Source organism: Wyeomyia smithii, chromosome 1 (assembly GCF_029784165.1).
Source record: "Wyeomyia smithii strain HCP4-BCI-WySm-NY-G18 chromosome 1, ASM2978416v1, whole genome shotgun sequence".
NCBI classification, from domain to species: domain Eukaryota; kingdom Metazoa; phylum Arthropoda; class Insecta; order Diptera; family Culicidae; genus Wyeomyia; species Wyeomyia smithii.
The window spans coordinates 9,551,500-9,570,139 of record NC_073694.1 but is presented as its reverse complement, the minus strand read 5'-3'; the positions used below and the strand labels follow the sequence as shown (position 1 = coordinate 9,570,139).

The window sequence follows — 18,640 nt, the reverse complement described above, 5'->3', positions numbered from 1 at the left end:
AAGATTCCTACCAAATGCAGGAAATTGCAATTTTATTATTCAAACTATTGTACTATTGAAAATTGTCAAGCCTTGTCAAAACACAAAATTCGACCTCTGATTGGTCGTTATACGATTGCTTTTCCAAGCACGGTCGACAGAGTTATAGACCTAGTAAATTGGGAATGCATTTTTTGGCCTATATAAGAGCCTGCATCTGCCTAAACCATTCATTAGGGACGAATGACCGTTTAAGGTTAAAGTCCCTTCAAAAGAAATCAATCAATAAACCAGTCATAGTAGTTTTGAATGCGGGCCGAGATGGTCTTCACTTAGCAGAAGAGGTAGCGGATAGCAGCAACGTTGATAGCTGCAGCGGATATCGGCAGCAACAGGGGCAGTATCAACAGCTGCGGTAGGTACAGTGGCACCTACTTCATCAAAAAGAAGTTACCTTCGTGTGGCAGCAGCAGCCGTAATGGCAGGGCCAGCTGGTGCAGTGGCACTTCCTCTAGTAAAAAGCTACCTTCGTCCGTAGCGGGCAGCATCAGTAGTAGGTACATCAGCCGGCAGTGAAAAGCTCTGCCATATTTTGGCAACACACAATCTTTTTATGAATACTGGCTATCGATCTGCTGTATCTAGTTTTTAGTGTGAAAACAGCTTTCCACTGTTGTCTGTGTGGCTTGAACCTAACTTTTGGGGTATCACAAAGATCTGATAAACATTTCATCAGATATTAAATTGAACAACTGAAGTTTGAAGAACACAAATGAATATTTGAAGAGTTAATATTTTCTCGTTTTGCGCCATAATCCAAAGTTAATTATCTTCATCTAAATGCATACGCTGACTATTATAACGTGTTTGCGTCGCTTAGTGTTTGGCTACGGTTATGCAGAACGCAAATAACGGCGCGATGCGATTCGGCAAGACGAAATGTGTTGAAATGTATAGCTCTACTTCGCCGTAAAAAGAGCGGTACATTTCACCACGGCAAAGCGAATCGCATCGCGCCGTCATTCGCGTTCTGCATAACCGTAGCCTTTGTTCCGTTCCTGTTTAATGATGCCGTATTAAATGTGCATATTAATTTCGGTAGCACTTCAAATTCTCATTTGCGCAAAATTTTAAAAATATTCAATAAACTTCATTCAAAATATCAAACAAAGAGAAACTACAATACTGCCAATGAACGGTCAACGTTTATTTACTAGAAAAAGCAGCCGGGTTATCTTTCTTGTAAAAGTATTCTACTTCAACCTTGCGGTCGTGGCTTTGAACACAACCCTCCTGTGATTTTTTTTTAAGGGGGGATTTGTTAGTAGCTTAAGTATTTATGATAAATATTAGTAAATAATGAGTATGTGTGTCCAATCACAAATGGTGACTTCTCAACACTGTTAGAAATTTGTAATTTTAATTGTTAGGATTTGTTTACTTTCGCAATTAGGACTTATCATTCGTAGGGATTTAAACCTACTTGTCAGAAAAGGGGAAGTAAACTTACAACTAACTTAATTGCTAACTTATTGGCTATAAAGAGAGCTTATCGTAGCGATTGAGGATTGCAACGATTTTTGTCGAAAATTGTTAATAATTTTATTTGACATAGCTTCTAATGGTTCAACACCAGTAAGTCTGTGTAATTCGAGTGTACCAAACCAAGGAGGACGCTTCAGAATTATTTTCAGAATTTTATTCTGAATCCTTTGGAGCGTTTTCTTCCTTGTTGAACAGCAACTTGACCAGATCGGTACAGCATAAAGCATTGCTGGTCTAAAAATTTGTTTGTAAATCAAAAGTTTGTTCTTTAAACAAAGTTTAGAATTCCTGTTAATGAGAGGATATAAACATCTCGTATATTTGATGCACTTGGCTTGTATATTCTCAATGTGCTCTTTGAAAATAAGTTTTTTATCATAAATTAGTCCCAAGTACTTAACCTTGTCGGACCAACTTAAAATAACCCCATTCATCTTGACAACGTGATTATTGTTTGGCTTGAGGAAAGAAGCCCTAGGCTTATGCGGAAAAATTATCATTTGAGTTTTAGAAGCATTGGGAGAGATTTTCCACTTTTGCAAGTAGGAAGAAAAAATATCTAAACTTTTCTGCAATCGACTGCATATGACACGAAGACTTTTTCCTTTTACGGAAATGCTTGTGTCATCGCAGAACAATGACTTTGTGCATCCTGGAGGCAAATCAGGAAGATCTGAAGTGAATATGTTGTACAGGACTGGACCCAAGACTGAACCTTGAGGCACACCTGTTCTGACAGGAAATCTATCAGATTTTGAACTCTGATAAACAACCTGCAGAGTTCGATCAGTAAGATAATTTTTCAAAATTTTGATTAGGAAAATTGGAAAATTAAAAGTTTGCAATTTCGCAATCAAACCTTTATGCCAAACACTGTCGAATGCTTTTTCTATGTCTAAAAGAGCAGCTCCAGTGGAATAACCTTCAGATTTGTTAGCTCGTATCATATTAGTAACTCTGAGCAATTGATGAGTTGTGGAATGCCCATGGCGAAATCCAAACTGTTCATTTGCAAAAATTGAATTTTCGTTGATGTGTGACATCATTCTGTTTAGAATAATTCTCTCAAACAGTTTACTTATTGAAGAAAGCAAACTGATTGGTCGATAACTTGAAACTTCAGCTGGGTTCTTATCCGGTTTTAAAATTGGAGTAATTTTTGCATTTTTCCATAATTTGGGAAAATATGCAATTTTGAAGCAGCAATTGAAAATTTTCACTAAAAATTCCACTGTGCTCTCAGGGAGATGTTTGATTAGTATATTAAAGATTCCATCGTCACCAGGTGCTTTCATATTTTTGAAATTTTTAATAATTGATTTAATCTCATTCAAGTTAGTTTCAATTATTTCTGCAGGTAAAAAAATCTGGGAAGAAATTAAATCAAATTGACGTTTGACTTCATTTTCAACCGGACTCACAAAATTCAAATTTGAGTTATGAACACTCTCAAACTGCTGAGCAAGTCTTTGAGCCTTTTGTTCATTGGATACAATAAAACGTTCACCATCTTTTAAAACTGGAATAGGCTTTGAAGGTTTCTTAAGAATCTTCGACAGCTTCCAAAAGGGTTTTGAATATGGTTTCAATTTTTCAACTTTAGTCTCAAAATTTTGATTTCTCAGAAGAGTAAATCTATGTTTAATCTCTTTCTGTAAATCTATATAAACAGTTTTAAAAACAGGGTCACGAGAACGTTGATATTGACGTCTGCGGACATTTTTCAAACGAATTAGAAGTCGAAGATTTTCGTCAATTATTGGTGAATCAAATTTCACTGGAGCCTTTGGAACAGAAAAATTCCTGGCATCAACAATTGCACATTTCAATGCTTCCAAAGCGGAATCAATATTCACTTTGTTTTGCAAATCAAGCTCATTATTGAAATTTCTCTCAATATGAGTTTTGTATCTTTCCCAATTAGCCTTGTTATAATTAAAAACAGAGCTCATAGGGTTTAAAACTGATTCATGTGATAAAGAAAAAGTTATTGGAAGATGGTCAGAATCAAAGTCAGCATGTGTGATCAAATCACTACATACATGACTTTGATCTGTTAGCACCAAATCAATTGTTGAAGGGTTTCTTACAGAAGAAAAGCATGTAGGACTATTCGGAGACAAAATAGAATAGTATCCTGAAGAACAATCATTGAATAAAATTTTGCCATTGGAATTACTTTGAGAATTATTCCATGATCGATGTTTAGCGTTAAAATCGCCGATTATAAAAAATTTCGAACGATTTCTGGTGAGTTTTTGTAAATCACCTTTAAAATAATTTTTGTGCTCGCGTGTGCATTGAAATGGTAAATATGCTGCGGCAATAAATAAAATCCCAAGTTCAGTTTGAACTTCAATTCCCAAAGTTTCAATAACTTTCGTCTCAAGATGGGGAAGAGCACGATGAAAAACACGCCGGAACCCTGAATCCTATCATATCTATGAACCACGTAATTGGGATCATATTTTAATTTTATGTTAGGTTTCAAAAATGTTTCAGTAATAATTGCAATATGCACATTATTTACTGTTAAAAAATTCAAAGCTCATTCTCATTGGCCTTCAGTGAGCGAGCATTCCAATTTAATATTTTAATTGTTTTATTTAAAATCATTGCTAAATTTTAAATTAGAAACAATTTTAATAGTAAAATTTGTGCCTATTTGAATGGCTTCAAACATTGATTTTGTCTGCAACATGGCGTTCATAAGATCGAACATTGCCTGTTGCAAAAAAGAAAGTTTACCTGCCGTAATAGGCGCCAGGCAGTTGACATTAGAAAAAATATTTTCGGCAGCAATATTAGCTGGAGTAATAGGTGTACAATTATTTTCTAGCGTGTTTTTCTTACCCATATTAACGGTGATTTTCGGACTACCAACACTAGGCGGTATAATGTTCGAACTACCTGTAACCTGTGCATAAGTTAAACGGGTATGCAAAGGAGTAGGTAAACTATGCGTCACTGGTACGCTCGGAGAATTTTGTTTACCTTGCCATGCCTTAACAATTGCTAAATGGGCTGGGCATTGATAAAAATTCGACATATGGTTGCCGTTACAATTCGCGCAACGAAAATTTTTACTCTCTTTCACAGGACATGTGTCCTTTTTGTGAGAAGAGTCTCCACAAATGAGGCATTTTTGGTCCATGTTACAAAACTTTGAACCATGGCCATAACGTTGGCAAACACGGCATTGGGTGATATGCTTTTCACCTCCGCCAAACTTTTACACGCACGTTATATAAAGCATGTGCTTTTTCAAAAAATTTTAAGTTATTAACCTCACTGCGGTTAAAATGAATTTAATAATTTACAAGGGAAATTCCAGTTCACTGACTGTTTTCGCCTCGTGATTTTTGTTTCATCAGAATTACTTGGGTAGGGGCTATACCAAGTATTTCTGTCAAAGTAATTTTGATCTCATCAACGGTTTGATCGTTGGTGAGACCTTTCAACACGACCTTGAACGGCTTGGTGCTCTTCGTATCATATGTAACAAATTTATACATCTTTTCGGTTAAATACTGAATAAGACGATTCCAATCTTTCAATGTTTGGGCCAGTAAACGGCATTCGCCTCTTCGGCCAATTTGATAAGTAACTTTGACGTCGGAGAGAAACGTAGAAACATACCGCTGACAACATTTCAATTTCGCCGGCTTCTTGCTCCGGCAGAATATCATAAAAATTTTCACTGCATAAGCTAGTTTCAGAAAGAGATGCCTCTCTTTTCCTCCCCGTAGCGATGCGTGGTTTCTTTTTTCGTCCTGCCATTTCAGGTGATACGAAAAAAGTTCAAAATAATATCAAATTGCAAGTATTGAGAAAGAAAGTAATAGGTAGTCTTGAGAAAGACTGATGTAAGTTAACTTCCAGGTAATCTTTAAAAGACACACTGACAAAACACAAATTTTGAAGCTATAGGCAGTCAAAGACCAGTCCACAAGCAACCGAAAATACGTCTGATCTGTCGGGCAGCTCAAGACGCACTAGGGTTGCTGATATTTTATCGATATTTGATATTATCGATATTTGCCTTTCTCAATATCGATATTTTGAACGATATTGGCGCATTTGATATTATCGATATTTCGATATTGGGACTCGATATTGCTGTCCGATATTCTCGGTTGCCATCAGGGGAGTGCTGCCGTCGAAATTTTGCCTACCAATCATAAATTCATCATGGCATCAAAATTAAATTCAAAATGCTCACTCTGTCGGAATCTGAAAGAGAAAATGTCTCAACTTCTTAACTTACTTGACGAAATTTTCTCATCGACCAGTGTCGAAAATGCTGTTAGATCTTTCCAGCCTTTAAAATCTGCAGGTGTTGACGGAGTGTTTCCAGCGTTACTTCAAAAAGGTGAGGCAACTCTGATACCGTTACTAACCAAGATTTTTAAGGCCAGTTTAAGATTTAACTACATTCCATCGAAATGGAGGGCAGTACGGGTTATCTTTATACCAAAAACGGGAAATAAAGATAGAAATAACCCCAAATATTTTAGACCCATAAGCTTGTCTTCGATCCTGCTGAAGATAATGGGAAAAGTACTAAAGGAATATCTATAAGCAACAAACATGCTTGGATACCCTTTATCTAAATTTCAATTTGCATATCAAACAGGTACCTCTACAGTTACAGCGCTCCACACGCTGGTAACAAAAATTGAAAAATCTCTTTCAGCAAAAGAAATAGCATTATGCTCTTTCCTGGATATTGAAGGTGCTTTCGATAACACGACCTACTCTTCCATGGCAAAAGCGATGAAGAAGAGGATGTTTCACACGTGCATAGTCAACTGGATTCATACCATGCTTGCACAAAGAATAATCTCTTCGGAGCTGGGGGGAACATCTATAACTGTGAGAGCCACGAAAGGATGCCCTCAAGGTGGAGTACTTTCACCACTCCTGTGGTCTCTAGTTGTGGATGACCTCCTCTGCAGCTTAGAAGATAAAGGTTTTGAAGGTGAAGGCTTCGCAGGCGACATTGTCATTATGGTAAGAGGAAAGTTTGACAATGTTGTCTCGGAAAGAATGCAACTTGCTTTAAACGTAACTTATCTCTGGTGTAAAAAAGAGGGTTTGAACATCAACCCGGCAAAAGTAACAATAGTACCTTTCACTAAAAAGAGTAAACTTAACCTAATGCCTTTTAAGCTTGAGGAAAGTTCTATCCAGTTTAGCGAAAGGGTTAAATTTTTTGGATTAACTCTTGATGCGAAACTTGACTGGAACGCCCATCTCGACATTGCAGTAAGCAAAGCGGTCAGTGCGTTCTGGTTATGTTCAAAAACGGTTGGTAGGAATTGGGGCCTAAGCCCAAAAATGGTCAGATGGATCTACACATCCATCATACTACCGAAAATAACATACGCTCCTTTAGTGTGGGGGGCTAAAACAAAAGAGGCTACTGCAAGAACAAAGCTAGCAAAGCTTCAGAGACTGGCCTGTATTGCCATAACTGGAGCAATGCGCAGCACTCCATCGAAAGCGCTGGACGCAATTCTTCACCTGCTGCCTCTGCATGAATTTGTGCAGTTAGAAGCGGAAAGGAGCGCCTTGCGGCTAAAACGTCTTAAAGAGATCTTACCTGTGAAATTACATGTAAAACTGATCTAATGCTGGCTTCACTCATGTTGAACGTAAACGTCAGTGATGCCACCGGGTTGGCTTTCTGTTAGGCCTGAAACAAGCTGAACGCCGACGTGAGCGATCGGGCGAGATTCTTGCCGAAGGTTAACAAACAGCCGTGAGTAGAGTTGTTCATTAACCTACGGCGAGAATCTCACCCGATCGGTCGCGTTGGTGTTCAGCATGTTTCATGCCTTAAGGTGAAACCTCATTGAATCCAAAAATGGCCGACTTCGAGTTATAACTTCGAATTTTCAAAAGCACAAGACTCGGAAATACTCATTGCGTTTCCTATGAAAATTCTTTTTTATGTTTGCTTCACCACAGCAAACATTAAATAACATTTTCACAGAGAACGCATTAACTGTTTCCGAGTCTTGTGCTTTCGAAAATTCTAAGTGGTGACTCGAAGTCGGCCATTTTTGGATTCAATGAGGTTTCACCTTAAGCAGGTATTAGACGAAGCAAATATTTGCTATTTTTTAATACAGATTTTATTTTGTGCAAATAAAAATCGTACCAAAAATAGCAAATATTTTCGTCGTCTAATACCTGCTTTAGTATTGCATATTCCGGCGAAGTGTTTGCTATTTCATCTCGTCCGTTAGGACAGCGGGCCGATTGCTGATCGCTTTACGCAAGGTGCATTTTCCAATCAGATTAAACCGACGTTTCGTGAGCCGCGTCTCCTAATCTTCACTGATCCATTGAGTAATCAGCAGTCAGTTACTGAAGCATCCTACCTGAACATTCATGTTATCGCTTATGTAACACCGATTCTTTACTGAAATTCATCGATCCTGCCATCCCAATGTAACACCAAGGCATCGCATTTGATCGTGGTGGTTATTGCCCCGAGAAGTTTCACACCCAAATTTCTGGAAATTCGCTCTATACATGCTGTCAATAAAAAAGAAATATGGCAACCATATTTCTGTCGAACTGCTTACATTTTCCATCTAGCACTTAATGATTCTAATACCAACAATTCTGGTACCTACTTTTTAGTTGGTTTGCCCTAAAATAGCTGAAATAGAGTAAACGTCCTTTAATTTCTATTGACCTATTTTCGAATAAATATATTTATCAATGGAAAACCAAGCCTTAACCAGGGTGGCCACCCAACCGGGAAAAAACCTGGAATTGTTTGGAGCCGGGAAAAAAACCGGGAATTTCACTGAATATTTCAAGCCGGGGTGAGATTGTCAGCTATCTCATGGCGATCACTAAAATTCCTGGAATAAGTTTTCTCGAAAACGACCAAGAAAGACTGGTCTTCTGACCCGGAAGAGATGGCTGACAGGTCACGGGCTGGATGGCACAATCTCACCCCGGCTGCCAGTATATTTAACTCATTTCTCACAGTGCTTATATCGGTTTGGTTTTTTTTTATTCATCTTTCTCTTGAAAATTAATTAACCACGGTAAGCTCCCCGGAAGTAGCAGTCAAACGGCTCGAATTTTGCCTAGAGCAAATGGTTCACAAAGATAATCTCGCGGGAACTGTAGTTGACAGATTTCGCCAAGAATACTCACAACTGTTGGGTATGCATTTGACGGAGACATTGCTGACTTCCTACCGCCGTAGTGAAAAACGCCTTGATACTTTCTGTAGAGATCTGATAGCTGATTAAGGCAAAAAACGTCCTAACTTGACCGTGTTTATTAAGGAGATTTTGATCCAGCGATTGGTGTACGATGCAGTACAGGATGCCGGTGGTGAAGACGAAATTGATATCACCAAGTCGTTAATCTATTACGCTCGCGTTTCACATAGCCGATATATTGAATTGTTGAAGACAAAGAAGAAGGAGAATTCAGATCAAGATGAAGAAGCCAGAAAGAAGAATGCCACGGCCCGTGCTCTTGAAGCTAATGTGTTTAAGTGTAATTCTTTTATATATTGAATCTTCGGTGGTTGAGGTAAAAACGGTTCCTACAAACTTAATTTGGCCTAGGAGTCCCCGGTAATGAGTATTATATGCGTTGTTTATAAGTTTTAAAAATTCTACGCCCCTGCGAGCGACCTTCCGGCAGTTAACCGGAACATTCGCCATGGCGGACGAAAACCTGCGTGCAGGCATGTTTTCAAGCTTTTTCTGTGTTTTTTATTAATTCCTCCTCCGTTTTCGCGACAAAATTGTTGGAATAGATCTTGCGCTTCAAGTTTGCCCAGAAATTCTCCATCTCCTCCAAAGATCGCTTCGAGTAGTGGGCCGACGCCAAATCTGACCAGAACACCGTGTCTTCGCCCTTATGGTATTTCTTGATAAACGACGCAACTTCTGGCAGTCACTTCGTACTGTAAATTTTCTCGTTCACGGCCAGCCCGGAGCAAAAGAAGAGCAACTTTGACATCCCTTTCTCGCTGATTGTCAGCCACAGCCGCACCTTCTTGGGGAACTTGGTCTGTGAATATACTTCACCTCGGTGCTCACTTTCTTCGTAGGGGAGGTAAAATACAAAGTGCCCTACTAATCGTTGTCATCTAGGGTTAGATAGGTCTCGTCGTCCATTACCACTGTCACATCGCGATTTGCCAGGGAAATCGACTTGACCATCTTAAACCTCTGTCGCTGCGTCATTGCCTGCAGCTCCGAGACTAGCACCAGTGGACGGGACTGCTGCTTCCTGACATGTATGCCCATGTTTTCCAACAACTTTTTCACTGTTTTACCGCATGCACCAACCTCCCGACCAAGTGCACGCAGCGATTTAGCCACTTTTCCCTCGGTCTTCCTCTTCAGCATCCTTTGAAGCTTCTTGCCGTTCAGGGTCGTTGGCCGTCCAGAACTGGGCTTTCTTCCGATGCTTTGATCGTTGTCCAATTGTGTCAAGATATTGTAGATGCCGGAACGGGCATACCAGGCGTCTACAAAGTGCCGCACGATGTCCGTTTTTGACGTGGCGGGGTACCATTTTTTTTACCGCAAACGTTATCCTCTTGAAAAAGATGACGTCCGTCACATTTTTCGAATTTCTGCAACAATATCTCTGGATTATAATAAGCGTGAACACGCTTAAAAAGTGACTATATTAGAATGTAAATCGATAATGGGATGTAAATCGACAGTCACGCTTTTTTAACCCTTAACTGTATGAAAAAATGCAGAATTCTGAAGTACAAATAACCGGGAAAAATATTTGAACGAACCGGGAAAAACCCGGGAATTTAATTTCGAGTTTTGAGTGTCACCCTGCTTAACGTTTGTTTTCAGTATAATGTGCACTTTCAATGAATATCTTATATTGTGTGTAAGCATTTTAAATTTAATTTTGATGCCATGATGAATTTATGATCGGTAGGCAAAATTTTGCCGGCAGCACTCCCCTGATGGCAACCGAGAATATCGGACAGCAATATCGAGTCGCAATATCGAAACATCGATAATATCAAATGCGCCAATATCGGTCAAAAATATTGATATTGTGACGAGCAAATATCGATAATATCAAATATCGATAAAATATCAACAACCCTAGTGCTCGTGAGTGTTAGGAGCAAATTATGACCCTGTTTAGCATCGTTAGCTAGTGGCCAGATGAAAGGCCGTATTTTATGCCGAGATGATATCAATTGTATAAACTGTAGTTTAATTCCGATCCGCTAAGTTTGACACGTTTACCAGCCTGCCACCTGATCGCTAATGAAGGCGACACAGTCAGGTTTGCTGCTGCTGTTTGGTTTAAACATTTCGATCAATTTAGATAATGGGCTAATAAATACCAGTACATCTATCCATCAAACTTCGCCTCGTTCGGAAAGGGAACGAAACACGTAAGAAGAATTACCGTGCTGGATCGAAACCCGTACAGTATCGAAATCCGTACACCTTGATGTTTTTCTTCAGTTTTAAGCATTATAAAAATGAAAATTCATATGATAGTTACATATACATGTCCGTTGAGCTGTTGGCCTTCTGTTAAATTAAACTATGCGCCGGTAGGCCATGAAATAAAAATATTAAAAATAAAAAATCAATGATGAATCGGTTTCAGTTGTCATTTCGTTGTATCGTTAGAGAATATGCTAAGGAAACGTTCTTCAGATAAAAACGTTTTCCAAGTGGGACATATGTGTTTTACTCTGTGAATCTTTTTGAAATTGATGGAAAAGGTAAGTCTTTGTCATTTTCAAGCTGTATATTGGCTGGTAGATAGTGTAAACTGTATTTATTCAACAAAAACTGTGCCGTACGGATTTTGATCTTTCTTAATTGCTTGAATCGAAATCCGTACAGCGTGTGTATCATGCATATATTGTTGAACTTTCTTCTTGTTTTCAGCATATACCGGAAGAAAACAAGTATAAATGTACGGCAAACAATTTCGAAGGAGCTGTGACTGAAATGCACAAGGGAAAGTCGTACCGGGAAGCTTCGAGAGATCCCGGCGTTCCGGTCGCTATAATAAGGGGTGCCGCAACGAAACGCTACGAAAATTGCACTATTTCAGCTGATATAAAAAATTAGAAAACCGTGTGAAACTTTAGGAACCAGTTGATCCTCAAAATATTTTTTTTCGTAAATTTAAAGATAAATTATAAATAAAAGATGTTCATTTTTGTTCTTCTATATCTATACGGATTTTGATTCTTTGCTGTATGGACTCTGATCCAGTCTATATCGCGTGTGTGCGGATTTCGATTCAAAAGTGTACGGGTTTTGAATCAGACAAAAAACTGTGAACGGATTTCGATTCGAAACATGTTCTATTTAAACATGATTTTTTCAGTTTCAGAGTGATTTTAATCATTTTGCTTGAAAATAGTGATAAAATATAAGTAGACCTATAAGTAAACAAGTCAGTTTAAAGCAATATGTGATTTCTTGATTTTATATTGACCGTCGAAGATTATCATGTGCTTAGGTGTACGGATTTCGGTCCAGCACGGTATCCGTCTAATACTGCTTAACACAAGCTTTAAAAGAACTCCTGTCACTTAGAATCGATGTAGGCATTTTACTGCAATCATTTTAACACCGCAAATCGCTAATCCGTTAGCTAACGAAATTAGCGTTGCTAATCAATACACTTTATTCGCTGAACTAAGCGTGTTTTGCATAGAAACACAAACAACACTTAGAATACTCCACAGAGTTGCTGTTGAAACGTAAGAGATATTCTGAAAGCCACTTCCACCGTAATTTTCTTGGAAAAATTTCTTCTGAAGACTGTAAGGCGCTACGATGCTTGCAGAAAAAGTTATTCACTCCAAACTGATTGAATGTCTGACGAACGGCTCACCATTGAGTTTTTCCAGCAAGACTGCTACAGCAAACTGCTATTGCAAACTTGCTTAAGGATGAGAACTATTTTCGCGTGGAATTACGCTTGAAAGTGTGATGTTTGCTCATAGAAGCCTCCAAGATCAATTTTAAGCGATATCATTTCTTATAACATGGTTGAATTTGCAACAGCAGCATGCTGCAGCAGTATTGCTAGTACAATTCAATGGTGAGCCGTTCGTCAGATATTCAATCAGTTTGAGGAAAATAACTTTTTCTACAGGCATCGCAGCGCCTTACGGCCTTAAGAAGAGTTTTTTTCCAGGAAAATTTCCTACAAATATCATGTATTGGTATATTTTTAGGAGCCAACTGGACATCTCTAGAGAATAAATTTTAAAAATTCATATTCATTTTTCAAATTCAATTCATTCAAAATTCATAATAACCAAACACAAAAAGTAACAGGTTCATAATAACCAAAGTTCGTACGATGAAATTGGTTCATAAGCATCGAAGAGGGCCTCAACCATTGAGGACAGCAACTTCGGGGAATCCAGTTCCGCATTTACATGCAATACATGTAGCCTACTGTAACTTGCAGTGACGTTCTAGAGTGTCAAGTCCAAGCAGGCGGCTACAACCCGGGTAGGGAGGCAGATTGACAAATTCACGCCAAGGTAAGTCTTTTAGGGCCAAGCGATTGAAACGTCTATGTATACGCTCGAGGCGCAGATTCCAAGAAAGCTGATGCGGACTCCAAACAACATTTACGTTTTCTAGTAGAGAGCTTACTTGAAGTCACGTCCAATTTTTGCAATGGATTTTAATTGCCCACTTGTTTTCGAAACAAATGCAGCACAGTGTTTATCGAAAGTCAGCTTTCGGTCTAGAATAACTTCAAGATCGTTGACGTAATCGACTACGCAGCACTTCTCCGACGACAGCGTAATTGAAAAATATTGGCGCTTTAATGCAAACCGCCACATTACATTTTGCAGTAATTAAAATTAGAGAGTTCAGTTTACACCACGTCACAAAGCATTCAAAAGTGATTGTAGACGATAACGATCCTCGATGGCGCGAATCCTCAAGTATATGTTCAAATCATCGGCGTAAACTAATCTGCAACCAATCCCAAGTGCATCAGCGACATTGTTGAAGAAAATAATGAAAAGAAGCGGTCCTAGGTTACTACCCTGTGGTACACCGGACTTGTTCGTGAACGCAGACGATACACCTGATCCAAGCTTAACTTGCATAATTCTATTACACAGGAATGATTCAAGCCACTGAACGAACCGTGAGCACCAAGACGGGAAATATTGTTCAGCAGTATTCGATGATCATTCGGTCGAAGGCTGCCTTCGTTTCGTTTGAGTTCAGAAATGTAATTCGACGTGAAATCCATCACAATACGATCTTTTACCTGTACGTTGGACACGACAAAAGAGAGTTTTTTGTGGAAGACCCCTCCTTAAAATCTTTTTTTTTTGTCTGTAATGGTCAAAACAATTCAAAATGTTCCATGATTTTATTTATTCAGCTAAGCTTCCCTCATGACTTTGTGAAATTTATTGTTTTGACAATCACAGGAAAAGTTATAGACAAAAAACCGACATTGAGAAGGGGTGTACCATAAAAAGCTCTATTTCGTTGTGTCCGACGTACGAGCAGATAGGGAATCGCAATATTCAGCAACTTCTTTCTTTTAAATTTTTCCACAACTTTGCTGAAGAAAGCAATCTGATATATTGAAAATTAAGAAAATATTTTTTTTATTTTACTGTTAGCTGGATTGATCGAAAAACCAAAAACGCCAAGAGTAAGGCCTTGTTCTATAAAGCAATTCTGCTGAAGACATTGAGTACATAAAGTCAACTTTTCACCACTGTGCACTGTAGAATTTCCAAAAAAAAATCTTTCCACCTATTGTAAATGTCATAAAATATAATACTTGGAATACGTAAAAAATATTTTGGAAGTTATTTCATGTAATGGTGGTTGAAAAACGTGCTTTACAATGAATATTTCGTCGTTTTCATATCACTTTTTTGTACTTCATGACCTCCAAAAAGGCATTACTCAAAAATGTACCGTGCGAAGAATCTGAAATTTTGACCAGATATTCGGGATGTCATAACGAATCGAATGGTGCCTGTTTCGGACGAAATTAAGCGGTCAAATAAAAAACTCAAAATGGACTGTATAGTTTTAACATCCGTACGCGACGGTAGCTGTTTTTATTAATAAACATTTCAATACTGATGTGAATTAACCGGAAACGTTAAAATCAAGAAAATTACTAATACAAAGTAATAAAAACTGTCAAAACGGGCTCGGGGGATAAGACATCTCCATACACTAAACAAAAATGAGCAAAATTCAGCATTCCAACTTTAACATCCACCCCGCGGAGCCAGAAGGCTCAATCTTCAACCTGATCAGTCTGGTCGGCCGGATCTGCATCATTTATGGGTAGTACAGCAATTTGCGTTGTAGGTCGTGTGTACTCCTTAGTGCTGGTTCGTACTGTTACCACTGCTTCCGTTTTTGAACTAATTGATACCGTGATAGTGTGTTTTCCTTGGGAATAACGTAGATTGGCTCAGCGATTGCTGTCAATTCACGGCCAATCAAGAAATGACCTGGTGACAACGCTTCATAATCCATCGGGTCGTCGCTTTGTTGTACCATGGGCCTTGAATTCAGCCTCTATCTGAACCAATAACGTTGTCATCTCTTCGTATGTGAAATATGATTCATTCATCACTTTGTACAGGTGGCTCTTCATACTTTTTACCCCAGCTTCCCAGAGCCCACCTTGGTGTGGAGCCTTCGGAGTGTTAAACTTCCAACAGATTCCACGAGGCTGACAGAATTCCTCGAGTTTTCTTTCCAACATCTGTGATCTAAGTAACTCCTTCAATTCAACCAATTGACGCTCAGCTCCAACAAAGTTTGTTCCGTTATCGGAAAACATCTCATTGACGTTTCCGCGACGCCCAACAAAGCGATGTAAGGCACCCAAGAATGCATCAGAAGTTAAGGAGCTTACCAACTCTAAATGAATCGCTTTAGTTGTCATACAGACAAAGACACTGACGTATGCCTTGCTTCGAGCCTTCGCCCTCCCTTGCTTTAACACGAAGGGGCCAGCGTAGTCTACTCCCGTTCTAGCAAACGGATCAGCAGGAGTGACACGCGAGCTTGGATAATTGCCCATGAACTGCTGTACATCCTTCGGATGTAACCTGAAGCATTTAAGACACTTTCCCAAGACACGTTTGATGGTACACTCCGCATTTACTGGCCAGAACTGTTGTCGAATTTTGGCCAATAAACCATTCGGACCAACATACAGCTCTTCGCGGTGAATAGCCTCAATAATAGAATCAGTGAACCTGTTTTTCTCCGGTAGTATTAGCGGATGCTTCTGGTCGAACGGTAGTATGAAATTCTTGAGTCAACCGCCTACTCGTAGCAACCGTTCAATCGGTTCATAGATAGGGTTAAAATTTCGTATTTTACCGTTCACTGGCTCACCTTTCAAAACGTTCTTGATTTCGCCGCGATATACCGCATTTTGTACGATCCTCACCATTGTGTACAATGAGTCACGAAAGTCTGTGGCGTTCAGCTTTCCACAGCGAATCCTTTCTTTACTGCGCCTTGCACGACAGTTAGAAATAAATCGCATGACATAACCAAATACTCTTTGCAAGCGGCGAAAGTTACTACTATTCTGAATTACCTTATACAACTCATCTTCGGGCACAGTTATCGCTGTCACTGTAATCACTTCCTCACTCAAGCTTTTGGTCTTTTCTTGCAATGTTTCTTCAGTTATACTCGCACGAAGGAACTTTGGTCCGTTCCACCACAAGTCACTTTTCATCAGTTCAATGGGGAGCACCCCTCTGGACACTAAGTCTGCCGGATTCTCTTTCGTTCCTACGTGTAGCCATTTGGCATCACAACTCAGTTTACGAATTTCCGCGATTCGATTACGGACAAACACAGGTAGGTTCGGTTTCGAACTTTTATTCCAACTCAACACAATAGTCGAATCGGACCTCAGTATGACACGGGAAATGTTAGAACCTAGGATTTCGCGCACTTTTTTTACTTGGTCTGCTTACAGCGCTGCTGCACGTAGCTCTAATCTTGGCATGGTTAACTCTTCCAGCGGCGCTCCCTCCTTCTCCTCACGGTTCAACTCCTTCAATGGTGCGACTCGTGACTTGCCACACAGTAACTTCACTTCAATGATGCCATCTTCGGTAATGCAACGCAAGTACACACAGCAACCGTAAGCGGAACGAGACGCATCCGAGAATCCATGTATCTCGTAAACCGCAGTATTATTAACGGTGACACGACGAGGTATTTTCAGATTGTTGATTGCGCACAACTCGAATCTTAGTTTGTTCCAAATCTTCAACTCTTCAATAGGAATCAACTCGTCCCAATCGATTTTCTTCAACCATAACCTCTGCAAACCTCTGCATTATTATTTTAGCCAACACTATTGTCGGACTCAACATACCGAGAGGGTCAAAGAGTCTGGCAATTTCGGAGAGCACTTGCCTCTTGGTTTGAGGTAACGAACAGTCATTCATAGGTTTCACTCGATACATAAAGACATCATTCGCTGGGTCCCACAGCACACCGAGAGTTTTTATCACACCACTCTCGTCACCTTTTTCGAAACACATTTGCTTCTCTCGATCCTCAAATGGCACTCCTTCCAGGATGGCTGCTTCGTTCGCGCACCATTTGTGCAGCTTGAAGCCACCTCTTCCCAGTAGCAGTAGTAAATCCTTACGAAGCTTCTGCGCCTCTTCTAGCGTATCAGCTCCGGTTAGCACATCATCGACATAAAACGACTTCAAAACCACCTCGCAGGCTTTCGGGAAATCGTTCTGTTCATCTTTAGCTAGTTGTATTAGCGATCGTGTGGCCAGGAATCCAGCAGGGCCAACCCCATACGTCACTCGGAGCAACTCCAGATCCATTAAGGGTTGCGTCCTGTCATCCCGAAACAGGCATCTCAAGTATTTCGTATGAGCAGGGTGCATCAAAACCTGTCTGTACATCTGCCTGGCATCCGCAGTGAATGCATACTTTGGCATTCTCCAACGTACAATGATGTCGAATAATGGACTCTGGACGATAGGAGCATCCATTAGAACATCGTTCAGCGATAAGTTCGTCGTTGTTTTAGCGGACGCGTTGAAGACCACTCTCAATTTCGTTGACGAACTATCAGGTTTGAAGACGCCAAGGTGTGGCATGTAGTACGCACCATCAATTCCTATCTCATCAGTTTTTAATATTTTTGCATGACCGAGATCAATATACTAGTGTATAAAGTTGCAATACATTTTTTTCATTTCTGGGTCTCGTTCGAGTCGGGTTTCCAATGCCTTGAAGCGTTTTTCTGCTTGATTACGGGATTCACCAAGGTTGCCCGCATCTTCACGGAAGGGTAGCTGTACTATAAACCTTCCGTCCTCTGCTCGAGCATACGTTGCCTTGAAGTGACGCTCGCAGTCATCGTTCTCCAAGGGGTCGTGCGCCTGCTCTTCGATCATCCAAAAACGCCTTATCAGCTTCTCAAGTCTTGATTCGTTGGCAGATTCAGTTTGAAACACCTTCACACTCACAACACTCGGACTATTATATACTGGTCCGGCAACCAACCATCCCAGTAAACTTTTTTGCAGTAAGGGGAGATCCTTTGACATGACAATCTTCTTATCCTGAAGCAATTCGTAAAATCTTTCGGCACCGATTAACAAATCAACGCGACTCGGTTGAAAGAACTGCGGGTCAGCCAGCCTTACAGTCTCCGGAATTGGCCAGCTAGATGTGTCCAGTTTCATCGATGGCAATGCTCCCGTAACTCGAGGCACCACTAAACAATCCAGGGGAAAGCTGCACTCCGTCGTTCTAGACTTCACTACAGCGTTGATTTTAAACCTTACTGTAGTTTTAGCTCCGTTTACGCCAATAGCCGGAACGTTCACGCTCTCTTTGTGCAAACCCAGCAAGTCACCGATTCTTTCTGATACAAAACTCGCCATTGCACCAGAATCAAGCATTGCACGGCATTTATGTGCAACACCTCTGCTGTCGAAAATATCGACTACCGCCGTTGCCAAAAGCACCTGCTCCACCGAGAGATTCGGAACAACAGAAGCCTCGCATTTGGCTACGATCTGCTCTAAACTGGATGA

At 40.0% G+C, this 18,640-nt stretch overlaps 1 protein-coding gene across 1 annotated transcript; it reads right to left on the bottom strand.

Annotated features, from left to right (window-relative positions):
* Nucleotides 1–15,060: 15,060 nt before the first annotated feature.
* LOC129722189 (uncharacterized) lies at nt 15,061–17,695 on the bottom strand. The gene is made up of 4 exons (XM_055675481.1): nt 16,989–17,695; nt 16,541–16,903; nt 15,877–16,474; nt 15,061–15,834 (listed from the first exon to the last, which is right to left on the bottom strand). The coding sequence occupies exons 1-4, from the start codon at nt 17,693–17,695 to the stop codon at nt 15,061–15,063; spliced, it is 2,442 nt and encodes an 813-aa protein (XP_055531456.1).
* Nucleotides 17,696–18,640: the final 945 nt, after the last annotated feature.